The following is a 24,173-nucleotide window of genomic DNA, read 5'->3' on the forward strand; positions in this document are numbered from 1 at the left end:
TAGATGCAGTTGCCAGTGTTCTTAATAAACCTGCTTGTGTACTGCTCTTTCCTTAAATATTGTCATAACAGTGTGTTAGATTCTTAGCCTCTTGATGTACCTTATTCGAGAAGCACTTTAAATTTTCAATTAAGTTTTTTGTAACTTGAAGTCATGGAGAGAACATGGCTTGTTGTGTTAATAGACTTAGTACCTGCTTGCCGTAATTAGAGGGAAATATAAAATAAACATGTTATGTGTAATTGTTTCTCTTCTTTGAAAGAATATTATTTCTTTTATTATCCTAATATTGCATTGAGCTCTTTGATGCAGTCTAGACTAACATACTCCTCTCATTTGTATACAGGTATTAGTTTTTTTGCAAGCATATGAGAGGCTCCATCACTTTTGGTCATGAGACTTTTAAATACATATGAACCTCATGTTAGAGCCTTTCTAGAAGTGTGTGTGTCTATGCAAAAAGGCTTCATCACTTTTGGTCAATAGATTTTTGTGTACATATGACTTTACTGTTGAAGTCTTCCTAGAACTATGTCTGTCTATGTAAACTTTACAGACACACTATTGCTGGATAATCAAGTATGCTACTTTAATGTAACTTGCTATGTATTGTAATCTAAGTTTATATTACTACTGCTATTAGTACCAAAAAATATTGTTCAAATTTTAGCAAGTGTGTTTAGATACTTGCTATTTTAAACAAAACATGCTTGTCAAAGAAAAAAAGGACAACACGCGCGCAGCCGCGCGCGTAACGCACTAGTACTCGAGTAAGAGATGGACGTTTTTCTTTCGGTTGGTAACCCGTCTACGTGCATGCTACGCTGCCACCAACTAGTCATTATTAGAATTGGGGGAGCATATGCATCTTCTGTCGACTGTCTTCGTCGTCATTAATTCGTTGCGCGGCGCGCAGCTGGACGTCCAAACGTCCATGGCTGGCTGGCCAGGACCCCGCGGCCGTGCCACTGCCAGCACCAGCGCCAGAACCAGTGAACGACGACGAGTCGACGACCATTCCCCGCCGTACGCCTACGTGGTACCGCCTTCGCCGCTAGCTCCGGCCGGCCGGGAAGCAGTCGTCGCGGCCGCCACGTAGAGGGACGGACCACCCTTCGAATAATAGTTAGCCGGGACTTGGCACGTTCTAGTTGGAACAGAGACAACGGAGCCAGCAGACGTACGGATCTTGAATCCACAAGAGAGCAAAACTCTCTCTCTGTATCCATCTCATGCAATGGTTTTAGTTAGCGCAGTTGATGAGTTTTTTTTAGTTAGCTCCAAATCCTTGCTGACTGCTAGCTAGGGCGCTGCTAGGCAGGTAGGCAGGCTCGCTTTTCCAAAGAAACAACGCTCCTAATTAATTTGGTTGGAGGGGCAAATCTTGTCTTGTCAGCAGCTAACGCACACGTGATGTCTGATGTGTGTGCGGTGTGCGGTGTGCCCCTACCGGACCCCAGCTACCTCGCTCGCTCGCTCGAGCGCGCCTTTACCAGCTAGCCTACCTACACACACAGCGTGTGCCTGACGGCTGACGATGCCGGGTGCCGGCCGCGCCATTTGTCTATATATAAGCTAATTATAAGCTAAGCAATCGTTCACAGCTAGCTTCCCTCATCTTGAGAAAGAACTCCTCGTCCTCGCTCCCTCCCCAACCATCAAGAGCGCGCACGCACACGCACACGCACACGCCGCGCGCAAGCCGGCCGACGTACGGCATGGAGAAGAGCGCTACAACTGGCGGCGGTTCAAGCGGCGGCGGCGGAGAGGCTGCGGAGGAGGCGAAGGTGCCTCTGCTGCAGCCGAGGGCTGCGGCGGCGGCGGCGGCGGCCGAGGAGGACCATGGAGGAGGAGGAGGATACGACGGCAAGGCGGCGGCGGATGAGGAGGGCAGGGACGCGTCGTGGTCGTCGCTGCCGCTGCGGCGGCGCGCGTGGGAGGAGAACAAGAAGCTGTGGGTGGTGGCCGGGCCGTCCATCTTCACGCGCTTCGCGTCGTTCGGCGTCACCGTCATCAGCCAGGCCTTCATCGGCCACATCGGCGCCACCGAGCTCGCCGCCTACGCGCTCGTCTCCACCGTCCTCATGAGGTTCAGCAACGGCATCCTGGTACGTACGTGTCTTTCTATCAATCCATTCGTTCTTGATTCTTGTTCGCATAACTCCCTCCATACACGCACACACACGTACTCTCTCTCTCGTTAGAACACAAGATTAAGCTAACGGAGAGAGAAGTGGACAGACAGTTCACATGTGTACTCTCTAACACCGGCCTCCGAACGAAAAAAAAACGTGCCGACAATTATCGTTCGCAAAAAAGAGAAAGACGAAACAATTTTTTTCAAAAAAAGTACAGCCCATGTTGTGGATCTATATACGGACATGCACGCATGCATGATTCAAATTCAAAGATGCATGCAAGTATAGTGATCACGAGCAACACGCTGCACAACACGATCGGGGACCATTTTGTAGTCGATGTCGTCTTGCCCTTCGTTCGTCGAGCTCCAGGCGGCCCGCCCCCGCCAGCAGCATTCGATTCAAAAGATCGATCCGTGCTCTCGGTTCAGAGCCCGAATAAAGTCAGCCACCAACTCGTGCCGGACAAGCTAGATAGAAAAAAAAAACATTGGAATCAATAAAGCTTGCCGCCGCCTCGACGACATCTCGTGCCGATCCCAACAGTCATGTTCCAATTGCTCTCTTGGCTGCTGCTTCCTCTTCTTCCCTCTTGGTCTTGGCGGCGGCTTCTTTTTCCCTTCTTCGGCGAAGAAAATGGCCAGGCACCCAGGCGTCGACTGGTCGACGACGGCTCTGTTCCAACAAGTCCGCGTCGTCGGCGTCCGGCCGGGCGCGCTGCAAAGTCATGACAGAAGAAAAAAAACATGCGCGAGCGTGACGGGCAAGAAGACTCCAGCAGATCGAGGTTAATTGCTAGTACATTTCAACTCTTGGCCGCGGCACAAACACGTGCTTGTCCCTCTGTTAATTACTACTATATTGCTAGATTTCAACTAATATAGGCGACAAATAAAAAAGAACGGAGGGAGTAATTAGCATCTGGAATCAATCCATATATATAGGAGGATTACATACATATGCATCTGCATGCAGCTGGGCATGGCGAGCGCGCTGGAGACGCTGTGCGGGCAGTCGTACGGGGCGAAGCAGTACCACATGCTGGGCATCTACCTGCAGCGGTCGTGGATCATCCTGTCGGCGTGCGCCGTGGTGCAGCTCCCCGTGTACCTGTTCACGGAGCCGCTGCTGGTGGCGCTGGGGCAGGACCCGGACATCTCGGCGGTGGCGGGGACCGTGGCGCTCTGGTACATCCCCGTGCTCTTCTCCTTCGTCTGGGCCTTCCCGCTGCAGATGTACCTGCAGGCGCAGATCAAGAACATGATCATCACGTACCTCGCCATGCTCAACCTCGGCCTCCACCTCGCCCTGTCCTGGCTCGCCGCCGTCCACCTCCGCCTCGGCCTCGCCGGCGTCATGGGCTCCATGGTCGTCGCCATGTGGATCCCCGTGTTCGGCCAGCTCGCCTTCGTCTTCTTCGGCGGATGCCCTCTCACCTGGACCGGATTCTCGTCCGCCGCCTTCGCCGACCTCGGCGCCATCGTCAGGCTCTCGCTCTCTTCTGGTGTCATGCTCTGGTAAGCAAAGCAAGCCACTGTGGTCTGTGGGTGTGGATGGTATCCATCCGCATCGTAGTCTTTTTTTCTAGAATTTTGAATTTATCATCAAGACTCCTCCCATGGAATAATAATTAAAACATTATACATGTGCCCCCCTTTGGCCGTACCTTTCAGCTTGGAATTGTGGTACAACACCATACTGGTGCTCCTCACAGGATACATGAAGAATGCGGAGATCGCACTTGACGCCCTTTCGATATGGTAATATTAAAGGAACCCTAATGATAATGTCCACAGATCACTCTACACTTTCATCACTTGCTAGCTGCTTTACTAAATGTGCAGCCTTAACATCAATGGTTGGGAGATGATGATCTCCATAGGCTTCCTGGCTGCAACAGGGTACGTACGCAACCACATCAGTTTCTTATCTTTTTTTAATAACCATGCATGCAACCTAACAAAACACAACGAACCACCTATCTTTTTCAGAGTGCGAGTGGCGAACGAGCTGGGAGCTGGGAGCGCGAGGAGGGCCAAGTTCGCGATCTACAACGTGGTCGTCACCTCCTTCGCCATCGGGCTCGTGCTGTTCGTGCTCTTCCTCTTCTTCCGCGGGAGCCTCGCCTACATATTCACCGAGAGCCAGGCGGTGGCCGCAGCCGTCGCCGACCTCTCGCCCCTGCTGGCCTTCTCCATACTGCTCAACAGCGTCCAGCCCGTGCTGTCAGGTGTCGCTGTTGGTGCCGGTTGGCAAGGCGTAGTCGCGTACGTCAACGTCACGTCGTACTACCTGATCGGCATTCCTCTTGGCGCAGTCCTAGGCTACGTGGTGGGGCTTCATGTGAAGGTGAGGTGCTCTCAGAGCCTGGTATATATACATGTCCCATGCATGCATGGTGTGTCTCTTATTATTAGTGCATCCAGCTCGGCTCTAATAAGTTGTCGAAATGGACATGTATATATATGGACAGGGCATTTGGATCGGAATGCTGCTCGGAACGCTGGTCCAGACTATCGTGCTTCTCTTCATAACAGTAAAGACCGACTGGGACAAACAGGTTTGCTGCTTGCTCAGTGCGTGTGCGTTGTGCGTTGTGCTGTGGCTGAACAACTACAGTCTTAGCCGAGAACGGCATTAATGTGCTGAACTATTATGAACCCCCTCCCTCTCCCTATCTGCAGGTGGTGGCCGCTCAAGAGAGGCTGAAGAAATGGTACATGGAAGAGAACAGAAGGATGCAGGCCTCGAGGGGGAATCCTTGAGCCGGTCCTTCAACCAACTTCAAGCCTGGCCTTTGTGGGTTGCTGATTGACACAATTTTATGCTAATATTTCTACTATTCATCACCTCAACATCAAAGTGAGCCCGGCATTCCAGATCGTGTGCTCCTCGAGCCAAGCAATGGAAAGGCACTGTCACTGTCAGCAGCAGTAGGATAACCAAAAAAAAACATTGTGTTATTTGCTAAGTGCGAGTTTGGCTCAATTTTCGCTAAGTGAGAGAGAGCCTATGTTGGCTAAGTGCGACTTTGGCTCAATTTTGGGCGTATGCTAATATGTTTCACAACAGGGCAGTGCTTGAGATTTGGGATATCTGTAGCGCTATAACTGACTCAATTTTGGGCATATGCTAATTTGCTAAGTGCGAACAAATTCATGCAGTTATGGCCATGCACTACTACACTTCGACATGTGTGTGTATATACTCAGGTTCATGAAAATAGTGTGGTAGATCGATCGTGGGACTGAACCACATATTGATCACATCAATTAGTAATAAGGGACCTAGCGTCGTATCGTATCACATTCTGCAACCAAACATGAAAGGAACACAGAGAACACAACCATATTCACAGAGCACTACGCTAATAACTGGAACAAATTATTTAGGTGCAAACTGTATCGTCACCTTAATCGAACTGGAGTGTCGACGACGAACAGGGCTACTGGATGACAGGTAGTGTAGTTACGAAGCTGCAATCACAACGTACAGGAAAATATTAGTAAGAAACTAAGAATACAAGATGAGGAATGTTCGAAGTACTGAATCGAACAGATCACACCGATAGCATTTGATACATATACATCAAAGAAACACGATTCGAAGGCAAAAAGGAATCAATGTCGCAGCCACATAGCCGGACGTGGAAGGATCCATACCAAGTCAGAAGGGGGAACGAATAGTACCAGAAGACGATTCCGTGAATAACAGCTAATCGGCCGCGGCGAGATGAACCACCGGGTACAGAAACAACACCCGCCAGTAAGGTAAGAGGGAAGGATGGAAGCTTGGAGAGGGGGAAAACGCGAGAACCTGGTGGGGCGCGGCGACGACGGCCTAGCTGGAAGTGGCGGCGGTGAGCAGGCACGAAGGATGAGAGCGGAACCCTAACGCGCGGGGGAGTGAGGCCACGGGTCTGCTCGGCCGAATTTTTTTTTGTATTTTAGCCCTTAAACAGAAGTAAAATCACGTTTAGACCTAAAAAAATTTTAAATGCAGTTTTGGACCCTTAGCTCGGCGCCATAGGCCGTGGCGCCGAGCTAACACAGCTCGGCGCCACAGGCTGTGGCGCCGAGCTTCGTGACGTGGAAGTCCGCGTGGCACACCTAGCTCGGCGCCACAGATCTTGGCGCCGAGCTAGGAAACTTAACCGTGACCTCACTTTCCTCTTCGTTTGTTCTCTGTTTCACGGAACCGACGCCCGCTGCCGCCGTTCCTTAGCCCGCCGCCGCGCCTACCTACCTCCGCCGCCGCCCGCGCTCGGCGAGAGTGCCCCGGTCGCCGCCCGCCGAGCTCGCCGATAGCCCCCGCCCGCCTTGCTCGCCGAGAGCTCGCCGCGGAGCTCGCCGCCGAGCTCGCCGCCGAGCTCCCTCGCCGCCGCGCCACCTCCCCGGCCCGGCCACCGCCCCGGAGCGCCTGCGCCACCGACCCGGCCCGGCCACCGGCTGCCGCTAGGTATTTTTTTTTATTTTTTAGTTACTAAATTGTTAGCTATTTACTTAGTTCTTGTTAGCTATCTATTGTTAGCTATCTATTGTTAGGTATTTACTTAGTTAGTAAATTGTTAGCTATTGTTAGGTATTAGTTAGTAAATTGTTAGCTATTGTTAGGTATTTTTTTATTGTTTAGTAAATTGTTAGCTCTTGTTCGTGTTTATTAAAATAGTTAGCTAGTTTCTTGCTTAGCATATTGTTAGTGTTTAGTAAATTCTTAGTGATTATATAGTTACCATTTTGTTTAGCGCATTGATATTACATGTTTTCTGTGTTGGCAACCATCGTGTTGTCGTTTATTCGCAGGTTCTATAAACATCACTTTACAGGGGATGTGCTGCCAAATTTTTTACTGACAATTGGTTTTTTTGTACGTAGGTGTTCGTCCGACTTGACCTTCTCCACCGTTAGCTGGAGTCGTACGCGTTCTCAGGTATACATAGTTTTCGTACATTATTTATAGATTATGTAATTTCGTTTGATGTGTTTATTTAATATTTATTGTATAGTTATTAGTTAATATATATTTATTACTTAGTAAGTTAGTAGGCTTAAGTATGTAGCCATTATTGAGTTAGTAATCCATTTTTGAAATAGATGGACAGCCTAGTAACACTATACCATGGAGGAAGGGTGGAGATAGATGCTTATGGGAGTGTTACTTTTGATGGTATGAAGATCGTGACCATGTTGTTCGTTGAAAGATCAACTTTTGACTAGCTTTTGGCTCGAGCTTGTGAGGAGATTAGTTGCGACATAAACGACCCTAGAATATCAATTCAGGGTTTGTTGTCCCATATTACATATGGAACAGTTGTCCGACGGTTGATCTCCATTACCTCAGAAGATGATTGGGTGATATATTTAAGAATTGTGAAGACGATGGTTCCACCATGTTTGGATGTGGTTGTTCAAAAGTTACCTGTTAGTCATTGCGAAGGTCCAGTCGGGTTATCTCCACAAATGCCAAATGCATCTCGTATTGAAGCTCCTTTGGTAGAGCTTCATGAAGAAGTCGTTGTTGTGCCCGATGCTCAATCGGGTCCGCACGAGTATGGGATTTGTGGGGCTTCTAATGCGGTGGTACCCCCCAAGAGATCCTATTTACTCAGGATCCAGTTCACGATCATCCTAGTAAGTGTCTTCGACACATTGTTCGTATCCATCGTTATTTCGTTTGACTAGACTTTTTAATGTTGTTTTTCTTGCTACGACCCGATGCAGGATCTCCACATATCGATAATGCTGATGTTCAGATTGATGTGCCTGTGTCATATAATATGGACAACATATGCAGGGCATCCAATAGTGTTGATGTTCAGACTGAGGATGAGGAGGAGCCATATGAGGCTGCACGGGCCTTAGATTCTGATGATGAACGTCCGGTTCAAGAAATGACCGAGCAAGAAATTGAACTCATAAGACGTTTGTGTCCGGAGCGAGACCCTGCAGTACATGAATTTAGCAGTTTAAGTCATTCCACCCGTGCGTATGCTGAAGGACGTGACGATGAACTGCTAGAGGCTCCGGATAACGCCGACAGCATTGAGATTAAGGTTGACTTACTTTTCAAGAATCTGCCTACACTGAGACGATGGCTACAGGAATATTCTGTGAACCGGAAGAGGCCGTTCAAGGTGAGACATTCGTATGCACAGCGCCGTTACACTGTTGTGTGCGAGGTACCAGAATGTAATTGGAGGGTATGTGCCCGAAGGCAGAAGGACACCGGAAAGTTTAAGATCACCAAAATTGTAGGTCCACACACTTGTGCCCAGACAGAGCTGAGCTCTAAGCATCGTCAGTTGACATCTACCCTGATTGCGAAAAGGATATTGGAGATATTGAAGGGTCAGCCAAACTTGAAGGTGAAGTCAATTATGACCATGACTTCGGAGCTGTTTGGTTACAGGATCAAATATGGGAAAGCATGGAGGGCAAAACAGCGAGCATGGAAGATGATATACGGGGATTGGGAGGAGGGTTATGAGAAGTTACCAGCATTGTTCAATGCAATGAAAGCAAAAAACCCAGGCATGCATTACGAGTACATCCCCAAACCTAATGAATGGAGGAACGACAAAGAGATATTTTTTCGTGCTTTCTGGTGTTTCTCGCAGTGCGTAGAGGCCTTCAGGCATTGTCGTCCCGTGCTCTCTATTGATGGTACTTTTCTGCTTGGGAAGTATAAGGGCACATTGTTGGTTGCCATATCATGCGACGCAGACAACTCACTGGTTCCTTTGGCATTTGCTTTGGTGGAGAGGGAGAACAGAGATAGTTGGTCTTGGTTCTTGCGGCTTGTACGCATCCATGTCGTAGGCCCTGGACGCGAGGTTGGTGTCATATCTGACAGACACCAAGGTATTCTTAATGCAGTGCAAGAGCAGATTCCTGGCTACGCACCCATGCACCACAGATGGTGCACTCGACATCTAGCAGAAAATCTTCTTCGAAAGGATCATAGCAAGGCTAACTTCCCCCTTTTTGAGGAGGTATGTCGTCAGTTGGAGGTTTCGTTTTTCGAGGATAAGTTGAAGGAACTAAAAGATGCAACAAATGCTGAAGGTAAGAACTGGATTGCTGGATTGCTGAGGGAACCACAGAAATGGACAAGGGCCTACGACGAAGGTGGCTGGCGGTTCGAGTTTCAGACTAGCAACATGGCCGAGTCATTTAACAGTGTTCTCAAGGGTATAAGGGGCATGCCAGTCAATGCTATAGTAACATTCACTTTTTATAGGCTTGTGGCTTGGTTTAATGATAGACACGCGCAGGCCAAGGCAATGCAGACCCGAGGGCAGAGATGGGCACCTAAACCAACATCACACCTTAATAATGCAAAGGAACGTGCCCATAGACATGAGGTACAATGCTTTGATGAGGAGCTAGGTAAATACGAGGTAACAACACTAGGCGGCATAACTTCCGACGGTGAGGTGCGACCTTCGAGGACACATGTCGTGTTACTTGATGCATTCTGGTGCGGATGTGGTAAACCTAGACAATACCATTTTCCATGTTCTCATTATGTTGCGGCCGCACGTCATCGTAACTTTGCATTTGAGAGCAGAATACCTTGTGAGTTCAGTGTAGAGAGCTTAGTACGTACCTGGAGCCCTCGTTTTGAGCCATTTCTTGATGAGTCACAATGGCCAACGTACACCGGTCCGGTATACGTTGCTGATCCAGCGCATCGATGGGACAAACGTGGTAGTAGGAAAAGGAGCCGGTGCAACATGGTTATGGATCAGGTTTCCGGTCGCAATAGGAGAGGACGAGCGTCCCCCTTTCTCGTGGACCCAGAGCAGAATGAATGCGGAAAATGCGGTAGACTTGGCCACAACTCACGTACATGCATTTGGACACTTAGTCAGGTGTGATATATTTTTTTATACACAAATTTTATTCTAATATGTCGTTGTTTTTGTTACACTTTGTACTACAACTTATATTCTAATATGTTGATATCTTAATTTGCAGGATGGCGCAGTTCCACTTGCTGGACCCTCACTACGACGAGCACCACAGGGGCCGTCTCACCGCAGAGGGCGAGGTAATATTTTGTACATAAATTAAATTTTCGAATTAATATGTGCGACCTATATTTGACTAATGAAAATTCTTTTGATTGCTAGGTGTTGCCCGTTCTGCGGGTCCGGACCCACGACCGGTTTCTGGAGGAGATGAGGTACGATGAGAGGTACACTCCTCTCCTACAGAGGGCTGGCTTGGACGTCTTATCGTACCAGGTCCGCCGTGGGCTGCCCACTTTCAACCCAGCGGCGTTGACGGCTCTTGTCGACAGGTAAAGACTTCTCTAGTTGTTTAATATTTACAATTATCAAATCTACTATGCATACTAATGATTTTGTATTTTTTTGTCTTCCAATAGGTGGCGGCCAGAGACTCACACTTTCCACCTTCCCTGCGGTGAGATGACAGTGACGCTTGAAGATTGCCAGAAGATTCTTGGTCTCAGCATTATGGGTCGTCCAGTGACCGGTCAGGCATCACCAGGCGGTTGGAGGCAGAGGGTGGAGGCCTTTCTTGGGAGACTGCTTCCGGATGAGCTACGAGGTAGCCACAACACCGGAGTCCCACTGACCTGGCTTAGGCAGACCTTTGGGCAGTGTCCACCTGGTGCAGACGAGCAGACGGTTGGATACCATTGTCGAGCTTGGATTCTCCATCTCTTTGGTTCAGTTCTTTTTCCAGACGCGACAGGCGACAGCGCGTCATGGATGTTTCTGCCCTGCCTGACTGATTGGGATACGACCGGAGGTTACAGCTGGGCTTCAGCAGTGTTGGCCTTCCTGTATAGGCAACTTTGCGAGGCTTGTCGTCGTTCGTCGAGGACCGCCAGCTTAGGTGGATGTGTCTACCTACTACAGCTGTGGATGTGGGCACACATACCCGTCGGGCGACCCAGAGAGTTTCCTCCTCGTGAGTGGTTCGTGGTAGCCGGACATCGGCTTAAGCCCACGGCTGCTTACCGCTGGGACCAGGTCGAGGAGCCATTCGCACGACACCAGCGTGCTTACGTGGAGTACTCAAACGAGCTCGACGCACTTACTCCTTCGATGGTGAGTTGTCTCCTTTTATCTTTTTACATGTCCTTTCTACTTTTATCGCACGACACCAACGTGCTTACATGGGCTTTCTAAAACTTTTGCAGGTGACTTGGCAACCGTATCTTGATCCATATTTCGCCAGCATACAGTTGAGCAGCATGTGCTCAATAGACGAGAACCTCTACCTCATGAGGTGTCCCCTCATCTGTTTTTATGCTGTTGAGTACCACTTGCCCCACAGAGTTGCTAGACAGTTTGGATTGCGTCAGGAGTTTCCGGTGGAGCCATTCTCGACTTCAATAGAACTTCATAAGTGAGTTACTACATGCACTTGTTATTTTAACTACTAATTGAAATATCAGTTAGTCGCTAATATATGGTTCTAACTTTTGCAGGTTCGACAGACAGAGACAGAAAAAGGTCACAGACTTCGAGACCCACCATCGTGATTACATTGATGAATGGGAACAGCAGGGGGATCTTAACTATGAGAATGAGCAAGCGCACACAAACTACAACTTCCGGAGGTATTTGATTTGGTATTCTGGTGTGACTAGGTGCAAGCTGAAGGGACAGTGGACAGCTGCAGACTACGCCGAGCAAGAATCGTCAGACGACGAAGACACAGCTTTCGACATAGCTGCTCGGCACGGGTCCCAAATTGAGGCTGCTCCAATCCTTGATAGAGTGGTAACTATTTCTTTACTAAAATTAGAGATTTCAATTCAATGTTTTATGTCTAGTTTTGAGCATCCTAATGTCTTAACTTGTGATAGGGAAACTCTATGCTCGTATCTGTTGTTGAACTCGAGCGTATCTCACAGAGAACTTCAGATACTACTACGCTATCGTTACTATCAGTGAGTATCAATGTCTAACAGAAAACTTGTTTATTTGTATGTTGTAACATATGTATTTAACTAACATTTCGATTACAGAGGGTATCACGTCGTCTTCGTCGAGCAGCGGCTCGGTGTGGATGCCGGTCTCTGGGGGGCGTTGACGTGCAGCTGCCTGTGCCTCGTATGCAGCAGGACGTTCAGCCTCCCATTTGTGCAGTTGGACCATCTACAGCAGGACTCAGCTCGTCGCGATCGACGCGGGACACGTTTGAGAACGTGGCCCAGGACGACGAGGACGATGACGACGACGACGACGACGCTGGCGCTGGCGCTGGCGCCGCAGGTCAGGTGGAGATTGGACCGTCTCAGTTGCAGGATGCTCCTACAACTCAGCCATCACAGCTGACACCACGTAGAAGGCGTCCACGAGATCCTTACACTCCAGGCACCGACGCTCTTGGGGCCAAGGGCAAGGGTAAGACTAGGAGGAAATGAATACTTTTGTGATATTGACTGTGTGATTTGGACTTATGCTGGAGACGTTGTAATATGAACTATGTTATGTGTTTTGGACTATGTGTTGTGGAACTTGTATTTTGGACTTTGTTTGTGGACATTGTATGAACAACTATGTTCTGTGGATGTTTTTATATTCGATGTTATTTTGTGATGTATTATATGTTGAAATGCTTATATGTCTTATAATATGTGATTATTTGAACTGTGGTTGTTAATAAAACAAGGGGAACTCTTGCAAAAAATTTTTGTGAACTGTAAAAAACATAATAAGCAATAAGTAACGCATCTTTAGAGTTCTAAATTATTTTTGATACGTAAATACTACATAATAGGCTACAATTCTTCAGTCTGAATCACAATCTATGAGTAACTCATCTTCGGAGTCATCCGTCGCGCAATCCTCAACAACAACCTCATTCCACTTGCTGCATTGTCCTGCATCACACTTGTCACCAGTTCTTTTGTAATAATTGGCTTCTGCTTCATCTGCAGCTTGGGAGAATAGCTCATCCTCAGCCTCAGCCTCATCAGACTTCTTCTTGTAATAAGCTGTCTCTACCTCTGCGACGGCTTGTGACATAAACTCATCCTCTTCCTCTTGAGCACGTAATCCTGCCTCAGCTAGTGCGATGAGCTCACTCAACCTTGACGTGTCGTCCTCCTCTTCTTCATGTAATCCTGCCTATGCGAGGGCGATAAGCTCACTCAATCTAGATGTGTCGTCGTCCTCCTCCTCCATCGTTGCCATTTTATCCTGAACATATCTCGCATGCGCCTCATCGGCCAAATAGTTTACGCCGCTTCCAATATCTGCAAATATAATGAGAAAATTAAGTTAGCAAAGTCAGGATAAATAAATTGTACTAACATAATTATAATATCATTTATCTCACTTACTTCCCTTGAGGCGATCAGCTAGATTATCCAACATCTGTTTCTCGGCTTGAGCCGCTTCCCATTCCCGTACATCCTGTGCTCTCTTCTCATCTGCCGCCTTCAACCTCCTATACTCTGCACGCTTCGGGCTATCATAAAAGGCAGATTTTGCTTCCCTACGCATGTCGCGTATGCGATCGTTAATGTACGAATCAACGAGCCGAGATCCACAACGCATCTTCTGTCCCATTATTCTCTTGGACTCTATTGTGCGCATCACCTCTCCTTTGTCGTCGTAACTCTCCCAACTGCATTTCCTCGTCTCCTACAAAAAAATAGTAAGTACCGCTATAACATTACAACTGGTGCACAAAAAAATACCAACATCATCGTAATCGACCATATGTCCACAAAAATATCCAACGCCAAGCTCCGAAGGAACTAATCCATACTTAGCTTCAATACCACATTTGCAGAGTACTGGATCAAATTTGACCTCTTCTGCCGCCCACCCCATGTATCTCTTTTCCTTTACCTCTGGCTCTGGCCAATGGGACAAAGGACCATACAACCACTCTCTGAAACGACACTTACGCCACCCGTATGGCTGCAGGAGAAAAAATTAGTAATTTATTGTAAATAAAAACTAGTTCATACATTTAGCGTATCAATGGGCTCACATAATCAATGTTCGGACAACAGAACTGCTTGTCATAGTCTTCGTCGATGACAGCACGGTCTCCACAATCGCATCGAGGCGGTGAGTCCATCCGTCTTTCTGTTGCTACCTCCTTCTCCTCATCCGTCATTGGTGGAGGATTCGGGGGAGGAGGTACCCAACGCTTAAAACGCTCATGACTGGTCTTTCCACTCAACCAATTAACGGAAAGAAGATATCGAGGGTCAAATTTATCAGGACCATCGATCCACTGGAAAAAGAAACACCTCTCATGTCCCTAAAATAATGGAAAGATGCACTATTACATATCTACAAAAAAATGAATGCGAACAAAATTAAGTGATAAGTCATAAGCTACGTACGTCCAAAGTGCCACAAAGGTAGTAGCAGCGAGCAGCCGTGTCTGGATGTTGTGATTGATGTACCCAAGCCAGTCTGCCACAGTCACAGTTAGGCACGGGGAGTTCAGGAGGAACAGGAGCATCCTTACTAGATACGTCCGGATATAACTCCCGAGGACGACCTCTCTTCTGCCACAACGCCTCTCGGTACATGTCTTTCATCTAATAAACGATTATAATTATCACTTATACCTAATATGCTTTATAATAAGTTTACACAAACTAATAATCGAAATGATAATATAATAGGTGTATACAAATTATTAAACTAAAAACCTAATATACAAAACGAATCAGTTGGAAATCATACCTTGGTCTACGAAGTGAACCAACTCAAATCTTTGAATCCAGGAAATTTTGACGAAGTTTGGAAATGGGATGAAATGAGCTGCTCTCGGCCAGCCGCGCGGGCGTTTTTATAGGAATTCGTAGCTCGGCGCCAAGATCTGTGGCGCCGAGCTACGAGGCCGCGCCGCCGCCACGTCACAGCCAGGTCAGCCCTGGAAGCAACTAGCCGTTACGGCCACGTCAGAGCTCGGCGCCATAGCCTGTGGCGCCAAGCTGTGTAAGCTCAGCGCCACAGGCTATGGCGCCGAGCTAAGGGTCCAAAACTGCATTTAAAATTTTTTTAGGTCTAAACGTGATTTTACTTCTGTTTAAGGGCTAAATTACAAAAAATTCGGTCTGATCGGCTTCTCGGGCAAGCGGTACTCAGGCCGCTTTTTTCCAATCGTTGCGGACGGGCAGCCAGACGACGGCCACGGCACGAGAAGCAGGAAGAGAAGGCTAGCCCATCGATCCACCGGCTACGCAACTGAGTCTATTAAACTGACACCATGGTCCCACGCATCTAATGGTGGTGGCTGATTCATCAGGATCCGCATTTTGGGCCCACACGCCAGAGAGAGGAGGTCTGGTAGTGCGAGTACCACCCACACGAACACCAGTTCACTAATCACTACCTCTCCCTCTCCGTCGCGACACAGGCCACGGCGGGCGGCGGCGGAGGCTTCCGTGCGGCTCTTGGCGGATTGAACGCCCACTCGAGCTGCGCCGGCTGCTGTTTCAGCCGTCCTTAGATAGACCCTGCTTTCCTCCCGGGCAAATCCAAGTTGCCCAAATGCCGACACCAGTGAAGTCGGTGCTGCCCGTAGTGCTCCTCGGCTGCGGCGGCGTCGGCCGCTACCTCCTCCGCCACATCGTCTCCTGCCGTCCCCTCCACGCCAACCAGGTATCGCTCTTCTCCTTGCCCGTGTCCGCGGGTACGTATGGCCGATTCGGCGATCACTGATCCACTGGGCCGCCGGTAGGGCGTGGCCATCCGGGTGGTGGGCGTCGCCGATAGCTCCTCCCTGCTCGTCGCCGAAGATGTCCACTCCACCGGCCTCGATGACGCGCTCCTCACCCAGCTCTGCGCCGCCAAGTCCGCAGGCTCTCCCCTCTCCTCCCTGCTCGGCCGAGGTAGACAGGCATCCCCCAATTTGACTTTGCCCACTTATTACGATGTACGCGCTCCGTCGTTTTCGTTGACATGTAGAATGATCGATACTTGGGTGTGCGGTTTCAGGGCACTGTCAGCTGTTCAAGAACCCTGAGGCTAGGGGCAAAGTCATAGACGCCGCTACCACACTCGGAAGAACAACTGGTTCGTTGTTCTGTGCTCAGCTGCACATACATCATCTGATCTTCCTATTCATCTATTTTATTTTTTGTTTCTTCCTTTATAGTTTTATGTTCCAATCAGTAGAGCACCAAAAAAGCTTACATCGTCGGTGTTCTGTGTACAATAAATTTCAATTGTGTTTCTGAATTTAAGCCCACATTTCACATTTCATCGTCGCATTTCAGGTCTGGTGCTAGTTGACTGTTCTGCAACTTATGACACTGTTAGCCTGCTGAAAGATGCTGTGGATCATGGATGCTGTGTCGTATTGGCAAACAAGAAACCTCTTACCGGTGCTTATGTAATACTATTTGACTTGCTCTTCTCTGATAATACTCTTTCCTAATGCCAGAATCGCACTGCCTCATGTTGTTCTCTGATTAATTAACAAGTACATTTGATGTTGTTGCAGGAGGATTTTCAGAAGTTGGTCTCCAACTTCCGTCGGATAAGATTTGAATCTACTGTATGTTTGTGTTTGGTTTTTTTTCTTCCATTTTGATGCCTGTACATTTTTACAAATTGCTGCTATGCATTTTTTTTCTAACTACTACTATCCATGACCAGAGTTTTGCTGTTATGATTTATATGACCTTGCCTTTAAACCGTTGAATGCACTGGTGTCTAAAGAAGTGAACTATATCGCTCAATTTCATTATTTCATTGTTTCCATTGTTCATTTGTACTGGTCAGCATCATTTGCTTGACAACAGAATACAACAAACATACATGATAGGAGTCAGGACGTACATACAGTTCCATTTCACATTTTTCTCTTAGGGTCCCTTGTTATACTTTCAGGTTGGAGCAGGTTTGCCTGTGATAGCTTCTGTAACCCGTATTATTGCATCTGGAGACCCTATTACTCGTATTGTTGGCAGTTTGAGTGGTATGCAGCTATTAGTCTATTGTGTAAAATGGTGACAGTTTTATTAAAAAAATATTACAAGTTTTTCCTTCATATGGATTTGTAGGTACACTTGGGTATGTGATGAGTGAGCTTGAGGATGGAAAGAAATTTAGTGAAGTTGTAAAAACTGCCAAGTCCCTTGGCTATACAGAACCAGGTATTGCAGATATCTTTTGATATATTTTTATTACAGTTAGTATATGTGCCAATTTCTAGTAGATCTTCTTTGTGAAGTAGAGCTCAAACAAAAGTCTCTATGAATTTGAATAATCTAAGGTCAAGGAACACATCCATAATATTTACTCCTTTACCTGTTTGCAATATGTATTTATTGAAGTGTTTTTGTTTGCCAGATCCACGTGATGATCTAGGTGGAATGGATGTCGCTAGAAAGGTTAGATACCTCACGATTTCCCATTCCATTAACTGTATTCTGTTTTCTGCTTTTTTCCTTGCCTAAGTGAACTGTTGTGTGTTGCATGAACTGCTGCTTTGTTGAGTTTATTCATGTCCTACTAGAATTTTATGTAAAAAATCATGTAAACATAACCCTTATCACAAAATGGTCGGTTGTGTTATCCAGTTTTCACATTCGCATTTAATACCTTCATCTTTGGATGCAGGCATTGATCCTGGCTAGGCTTCTTGGGCAACAGATAAGCATGGAGAGTATCAATGTATGCCTGTCTGTACTATTTCTTGAGAAGTTGAGGTTTATTATTTTACATTTCATAACATTGTTATATAGAAACGGTGCTCTGTACACTGGGTGGCATTTTCACTGTTACTGGTTAGAGACATGGGTGCGCTACTCTGCTGTTAGTTCAATGCTTACAAATAATCAAGTAGTTTCTGGGAAAAGTAATCCTTTTCACATATTGTAATTGAGGAACGTCAGCCTCATATTCATTTAAATGATTAGTTGATTACATGTAGCCATCCTTTAGGCTTATGTCCTGTTTTATGAGGAATAGATTGACTTGTCTGAATTTGTTACATCAATTATATGCTGATATGTTAGATCTGTAAGAGTAGACAAAATAGTCCTCCAAACTTGTAAAGTTGCCGAATAGCTGAGCTGATTGATTGCACCACTTGTTTTCTTGTGGTAGGTGGTAATTTGATTCTTTTATATGTCAGGAGTGCTTTTCTTTTGACTTTATATGATATGAGAGAGCTATTAATTTGAGTATTTCTAACGCTAAAATCCATGGTTGCTTTCAATTCCGTTTTCTTATACAATGCTACGGTATTGATATTTTGCCCTGCAGTCAGTGATTCAGTTACACTGAAGATTTTGTATTTCTCTACGCCTCAGGTTGAGAGTTTATATCCTAGTGAATTAGGACCTGATGCAGTGTCCACAAAGGACTTCCTTGAAAGTGGTTTAGTGCAACTTGACAAGAGCATGGAAGAAAGAATCAGAGCAGCATCTTCGAGAGGAAACGTTCTTCGCTACGTCTGTGAGATTGAAAGCGCAGGGTACGCATCCAGCCTAGGCCCTGGTGTGATAGTACTGTGCGGTATCCATTAGCATGAAAAAAATCAATCTATTTTCTGGAGTTACAGCATGGTTTATTGATATTGTCATTGTTCGAGGATCTCATTCTCTGCCACGTGTTGTTTGGAACTTCTTTCGGGTGTTTTTTTTCATGGTGCTGTCTGGTTTTCGATCTTTCATTAGTCTAACGCCCTGGTCTGCAGGTGCCAGGTAGGCCTTAAAGAGCTCCCAAAGGATTCTGCGCTGGGTAGATTGAGGGGAAGTGACAATGTGGTAATGTTACCCTTCTTTCTATTATTTTTTCTCTCTTCATTTGGTTATCCCTGGTTTGAGATTTTACAGAAAAAAAATTATGTGCTGCCATCAGGTCGAGATATACAGCAGATGTTACCAGAGCTCCCCTCTGGTGATCCAGGGCGCAGGAGCTGGCAACGACACCACTGCCGCCGGCGTCCTTGCTGACATAATCGATCTCCAAGACCTGTTCCAGACGATGGCTTGATCGTTGATCGGCATCCACACCAGTACACCATCTTGATTTTTGCAAGGCACCAGAGCGTTTGATACTTTGATCGGTGCCAGTGGAATCCCTCCACTGCCCACTGGTGGGCTTCGCTCCTTGTCATGTGTGCAATTTGTTCACGGGCATGCTCTCAGGCTGAGAGCCTGAGACGTCTGACATTCGAAATGTAATTTTGAGCAGGCGTGTGGGGGATTTCTTTACAGTTTACATAAAGGAACTTTGTTTCAGTGAAATAATGTCGCGGTCTCCACATTAAACTAATAAACAGTCCGAGCTATATTGCCGCTATCTGATAGTGAAATAATGTCGCTGGCAGCCTGAAACCGTGGCCAGTTTGTTGCCAAACACCTTTCTTGGTTGCATCATATCGCACGCGATTCTACTTGTCATCGTCTTTGGAGCCGGCGGGCAGATGGCGGTGCTTTTGCCGTTGCCACTTGCCAGGTGCAGGGCTTGATTGGGACTAGGGTTGAAAACGGTTTCGGAATTTCGAAAACCGTTTCCGGTTTTTTTTGCCGAATTCATTGGTATCGGTATTTTTCGGAAACGGTATCGGTTCTCGGAATTTTGACTCGGAAACGGTATCGACATGTTTTAATTGAACCTACTTTACTTCATAATTGCAAGTTACAAATTATACTGCATGCATGTGATATGTTAGTTTATATGTATTTTTAGTGCTTTTATACGTATTTTTAGAGGAGCAGACTGTTCAACTAAAATTACAATTATGGTGCTCTATTACAATCATCATATATGTGACATGTCAGTTCATCTCTAGTTTTGCACCTAGAAGCAATATCCATTTAATTGAACTTGTTATATTATGAACTTGTGATCTTTGTGGTCAGCTTATTATATTGTGAACTTGTGATCTTTGTGATCAACTTGTTATATTGTGAATTATGAACTTGTAGACTTTTTTTATATTTGTAAACTTTGTTGTGTTATGAACTTGTTATATTGAGATATTTTCATATTGACATGGTTACCGATTGTATTTAAGATTCCAACCGGTATCGATGTATTTTTCGTACCGAACTTTCGATTCCGATGTTTCCGAATTACCGATATCGTTTTCGTTTCCGAAGTTACCGCTTTCGATTTCGTTTCCGATAAAAATATGAAAACGGTAACGATTTTAGTGATCGTTTCCGACCGTTTTCACCCCTAATTGGAAGCAAAGGGTGCAGCGAAGCCTGCAGGTGGGGCCCACTAGCACCTCTCTCGAGTCTTGAGTAACGCCCCACCTCCTCCCCACTGATGAGAGAGGAGAAATTTGAAATCGGGAGGAAGCCCGCCGACAACCCCAAATCCCCGTTGCTCCTGCTCGTCTTGTCGGCAGGCCGCCAATCACTCACTCCTATCCTATCCGCCGATGGCCGCGGCCGCCGCCGAGGATGAGAAGGGGCTCCTGTCGTCGGTAGTGGGCGACATCCGGTGCTACTCCGGCTCCGACCCCCTCCGCCCGTGGCTCCGGTACGGCACCCTCACCCGCCGCTTTTTCTTCCTTCCAAACCCGTTCCCTGCGTCTCCGGCCGCATCGCTTCCTTCTTCGCCCCACGGATGACCGATGGCTTGATCCGCCCGCCCTCTGTCTGCTAGGGGGATGCGGAGGATGGAGAGGGCGCTGCCGCCAGCGACGCTGCGGGAGAAGCTGCCCAGGTTCCTCCAGAAGTGCGCCCAGGAGTTCCAGGACAACTCCCGCTACCGCGACGACCCGCGGTACCTCCGCGTCTGGATCCAGCTGGTCAGCCATTGCTTCTCTGACGTATATGTATCGATATCAAGATACTGCTTCTATTAGCTAGATCATACTGTAGAACCTCGTCACATCTTTGCGTGAATGTTGTCTTCCAGAATCTGGACTAGAACAGTACCCTCGCTGGATAACTTTTCGATGTGAATCATGCTTTGGAGCCCTTCCTGTTGCTATAAGAAATGACCTTACCAGGTTTCTAAATCCTGTAGATGGACTACGTGACGGACGCAAAGCCATTGCTCAAGACGATGGAGAGGAATGGAATAGGCCTCAAAAGGGCTTCGTTCTATATGGCATATGCACTGTATTATGAGAAGCACAGGAGATTCAATGATGCAGAGAAGATGTACCGTTTGGGAATCCAGAAGTAAGCTAAAGCATTTAATACCCCCAATCCCAACACACCCACTTCTTTTTTTTAACTGGATACCACCATCTGCTACTAGAACTGCTGCGGTTGTGCAAGCTGAATGCGCCGCCAACCTAACATTCATGTTAAAATAGATCTCAGTTTATACTTTATAGTTCCTTTGAGAGAAACACTGGTATCTTACTGAAGTTTTTAATAGCCTTGCAGAGCCTATTGGGGAGTTGCACAAAGCACATGAACAGTTTCGTTTCCGCATGGATTCATACAAGAAGAAAGATAAAGTACAACTCTCATTTCATTTGTTACTTAAGTTCAGATCATGGCCAGTGTTAGGTTTGTTGACGTCCCTTTCTCTATTCATGTGTTTTAGCTGCAGGAAAGAATGCCTAGGAAAGTGGGGTCTAGTGCTACATCTATGAACCAAGTCAAAGGTAGACCTCTTATTGTAACCAATGTTACCTTTGACATTTATATCTCTATTAAAATCTTATTGACCAATCTTCACAAAAAAAAGATACGTGTTTTTCCTTGTCAATTCATAGCTAGAACTTCCCTTTGCAAACTCATTCTCTGATTTAGTTGATAAAAAACTATAATGGGTGATTTCTTTCCCAAAATAGAAGCATGCTTCTGCTTGCATATCCACACCTCAAACTTTCTTTTTCAAAGCACATTTTCTGATTTTATTTACACACAGTTATAACGTGTGATTTTCCCAGTGGTAACTTACTGGCTTTTTGAACATGTTGCAGGTGAAAGCAGACACTATAAAGAACTGAAATCCAATATAAAGCAAACATCAGAAAGCAGTTCTAATCCTTCATTAGGGCCAACTAAAGTTGGTGTTCTCTCCAGAGGAAACTCAGGAGCAAACAATAATTTGCCCCGTTGTAATAGTGATGATACTGTCGTTGTACGGTTTATAGGCTCTGCTTTGGTTGGGAAGTCAGAGACTGAAGATGCCTGTCACCACGGCCTAGTTGAGCCAACTATAAACACTAAAGAGGCTTTGGATGCCATTAATAGCATGTTTATGGAGCCACTGGAACCTGAAACTGTTCTCAAGAGACAATCAAAGCGTGAGAACCCAAATCATAATCAGCAAACAAGGGCATTTGGTATCTTTGTTGATGAAGATGAACCTAGTGGCAATAATACTAGCATGCTCCAGAACAACAGTATGAAGCAAGGCCATACAAAATTGAGTCAGCAAACAAGTGGATTTGAGATCTTTGTTGATGAGGATGTTCCTAATGGCAGCTACCAAAATGGAACGCAAAACAGGAACTCTTCAAAGGAACAGAGTGGGTTTGAGATCTTTGTTGATGAGGATTGCGCTAATGGCAACAATCAAAATGCGGGGCAAAACAGGAATTGTAGGAAAGAAAACACGAAGTTAAATCAGGAAAGAAATAAGTCTGAACTCTTTGTTAAAGAAGATGAGGCTAATGACACTGTCCAGAATGCTCTATGCCACAAGAGTAATAGGTATCCTCCAAGGCCATTATTATCTGATTCATCTAGGCATCAAGGCGAAAGTGACTTCCAGAAGCCATTTGTTGGAGGGTTTGCGATATTGCCAGATGATGAAGAACCATGTGAGAAAAGTTATGGTGGTGCTAATATAAATTGCAGAACTGTGCAGCCTACTCATAATACTAATAATTTGCTCTGTCCAGTTCAAGATGATTCAGGAACAAGGAATCGTGAAGGTCCTCATTCTGTGACTTCTGGACTTCAAGAAGACACTGTCATTCGTAGGTTTGTTGCATCCTCTATTGATGATGAGCCCAAGGTGGAAAATGCATGGCACCATGGGTTAGTCGACCCAACTGTTAATCTAAAGGAAGCAATGGATGATATAAACAGCATGTTTGGAAAACCACTAAACTTCAAGGGCGAAAAAACAAAGAGGAAAACTAATGCACACTCAGATGGAAAAGCAGCTCCGATTTCTGGTTTCTCTATATTAGCTGATGATGACCTAAAAGAGGGCTGCACCAGTAAAGCGAGTCAGAGCAATTCTTTCAAATTTGGGGATGAGAATGGTCTATTTGAACCCACAATCACCACTCGTGATGTCATGGCAGAGATCAACGATATGTTTGGAATGCCACTGGATTTGTAAGATGCATGTGTAGAGTGAACTGAATAATTCAACTGCTAGTTGGACAACTGGCTTTACCTTTCCACTCTCTCCTTGAGAAATATGCAGTGTCTTGCTGACGTGAAGAGCTTGGAATCAGTTCTCTTATTTGGTGTATAAGTGGTGAGCATTTTCTCACATGAATCTATGACTTCCTTATTTTTGCTGTTACTTCTTACTTGCTGAAAAATTCTCTTTATATGAAGATATGGTGTGCTTTCTGAACATGTTTTGGTGTTTTTTCTGCGTTGCTTCTCCTGGAACAGCAGAATGTTAGGATTCTCAGGTCGTCACACTTCTTGTGGAGTTGCACCTGCCACTGAATAATTTATCTTCTCAAGTGAAGGGAAGGGGGAGTAGTCTGTCAGAGGCCACCAGGTGATTGCTGTAGTGTTGTCACATAACGCTGATCTAGTGATGTTGGCTCAAGACTCAATTTTTTAGCCAGAAAAAAACTGAGACTTGTGTGTTTTATGGAAATTGTAGCAAGCACAGGTGCACTTGTTGCTCTGTTCATCTTGTATCCATAGTTGTGCTCATCAAAAACCCATTGTCTGATGCCCCTATCAAATTATGAAATGTAATGGAATAATAGAAAGGAGTAAGTGAAAGAACGAAAGAACTTGTGTTTTGCTTTGATCTGAGGACCGAATATATACACAAGGTGAGTGGTATGGTAAAAGGTCAGCTTGTCATGAAAGAACACGTCAATCATTCCCATTTGAAGGGATCATGACTTCTAATAAGATGGTGAATTAGACAACTTTAAAAAA

At 46.2% G+C, this 24,173-nt stretch overlaps 3 protein-coding genes and 1 long non-coding RNA gene across 10 annotated transcripts; 3 read left to right on the plus strand and 1 right to left on the minus strand.

Annotated features, from left to right (window-relative positions):
* The first annotated feature begins 1,508 nt into the window (after positions 1-1,508).
* LOC100191901 (uncharacterized) lies at positions 1,509-5,300 on the plus strand. Its single transcript, NM_001137325.1, has 7 exons — positions 1,509-2,108; positions 3,114-3,655; positions 3,812-3,898; positions 3,983-4,039; positions 4,130-4,487; positions 4,612-4,698; positions 4,823-5,300. The coding sequence occupies exons 1-7, from the start codon at positions 1,719-1,721 to the stop codon at positions 4,901-4,903; spliced, it is 1,602 nt and encodes a 533-aa protein (NP_001130797.1). The 5' UTR covers positions 1,509-1,718; the 3' UTR covers positions 4,904-5,300.
* LOC103640677 (uncharacterized) lies at positions 2,256-6,092 on the minus strand. Of its 6 annotated transcripts, none has more exons than XR_559820.4 (6): positions 5,955-6,070; positions 5,828-5,852; positions 5,550-5,614; positions 3,805-4,029; positions 3,096-3,722; positions 2,256-2,855 (listed from the first exon to the last, which is right to left on the minus strand). It is a non-coding gene; the product is annotated as an uncharacterized lncRNA (long non-coding RNA). The 6 variants fall into 6 exon arrangements; XR_559817.4 differs by having other exon boundaries at positions 5,801-5,852; XR_559814.4 differs by lacking the exon at positions 5,828-5,852 and having other exon boundaries at positions 5,955-6,092.
* Positions 6,093-15,460: 9,368 nt separating this feature from the next.
* On the plus strand, positions 15,461-19,351 carry LOC100282632 (bifunctional aspartokinase/homoserine dehydrogenase). Its single transcript, NM_001294267.1, has 12 exons — positions 15,461-15,756; positions 15,836-15,986; positions 16,093-16,170; positions 16,374-16,489; positions 16,601-16,654; positions 16,990-17,077; positions 17,163-17,255; positions 17,452-17,492; positions 17,722-17,775; positions 18,417-18,580; positions 18,803-18,872; positions 18,967-19,351. Exons 1-12 carry the CDS (start codon positions 15,646-15,648, stop codon positions 19,099-19,101), a joined length of 1,155 nt encoding a protein of 384 aa, NP_001281196.1. The 5' UTR covers positions 15,461-15,645; the 3' UTR covers positions 19,102-19,351.
* A 974-nt stretch (positions 19,352-20,325) lies between these two features.
* LOC103640678 (probable inactive serine/threonine-protein kinase bub1) lies at positions 20,326-24,039 on the plus strand. Of its 2 annotated transcripts, none has more exons than XM_008664161.4 (7): positions 20,326-20,601; positions 20,728-20,872; positions 21,094-21,251; positions 21,454-21,535; positions 21,625-21,685; positions 22,007-23,523; positions 23,667-24,039. In XM_008664161.4, the coding sequence occupies exons 1-6, from the start codon at positions 20,501-20,503 to the stop codon at positions 23,380-23,382; spliced, it is 1,923 nt and encodes a 640-aa protein (XP_008662383.1). In that variant the 5' UTR covers positions 20,326-20,500; the 3' UTR covers positions 23,383-23,523; positions 23,667-24,039. The 2 variants fall into 2 exon arrangements, with proteins under 2 accessions (XP_008662383.1, XP_020401454.1); XM_020545865.3 differs by having other exon boundaries at positions 20,394-20,601; positions 23,670-24,039.
* Positions 24,040-24,173: the final 134 nt, after the last annotated feature.

The sequence above is a fragment of the Zea mays genome, chromosome 10, assembly GCF_902167145.1.
Source record: "Zea mays cultivar B73 chromosome 10, Zm-B73-REFERENCE-NAM-5.0, whole genome shotgun sequence".
NCBI classification, from domain to species: domain Eukaryota; kingdom Viridiplantae; phylum Streptophyta; class Magnoliopsida; order Poales; family Poaceae; genus Zea; species Zea mays.

Bases quoted from the DNA above. Each gene is read 5' to 3' on its own strand.
- LOC100191901 (NM_001137325.1), top strand. From the start codon at position 1,719: ATGGAGAAGAGCGCTACAACTGGCGGCGGTTCAAGCGGCGGCGGCGGA. The intron at 3,656-3,811 runs GTAAGCAAAGCA...CGTACCTTTCAG, and splicing joins TCTTCTGGTGTCATGCTCTG to CTTGGAATTGTGGTACAACA. The intron at 4,488-4,611 runs GTGAGGTGCTCT...ATATATGGACAG, and splicing joins TGGTGGGGCTTCATGTGAAG to GGCATTTGGATCGGAATGCT.
- LOC103640678 (XM_008664161.4), top strand. From the start codon at position 20,501: ATGGCCGCGGCCGCCGCCGAGGATGAGAAGGGGCTCCTGTCGTCGGTA. The intron at 20,873-21,093 runs GTCAGCCATTGC...TAAATCCTGTAG, and splicing joins TCCGCGTCTGGATCCAGCTG to ATGGACTACGTGACGGACGC. The intron at 21,252-21,453 runs GTAAGCTAAAGC...AGTTTTTAATAG, and splicing joins TACCGTTTGGGAATCCAGAA to CCTTGCAGAGCCTATTGGGG.
- LOC100282632 (NM_001294267.1), top strand. From the start codon at position 15,646: ATGCCGACACCAGTGAAGTCGGTGCTGCCCGTAGTGCTCCTCGGCTGC. The intron at 17,256-17,451 runs GTATTGCAGATA...TTTGTTTGCCAG, and splicing joins CCTTGGCTATACAGAACCAG to ATCCACGTGATGATCTAGGT. The intron at 18,873-18,966 runs GTAATGTTACCC...TGCTGCCATCAG, and splicing joins TGAGGGGAAGTGACAATGTG to GTCGAGATATACAGCAGATG.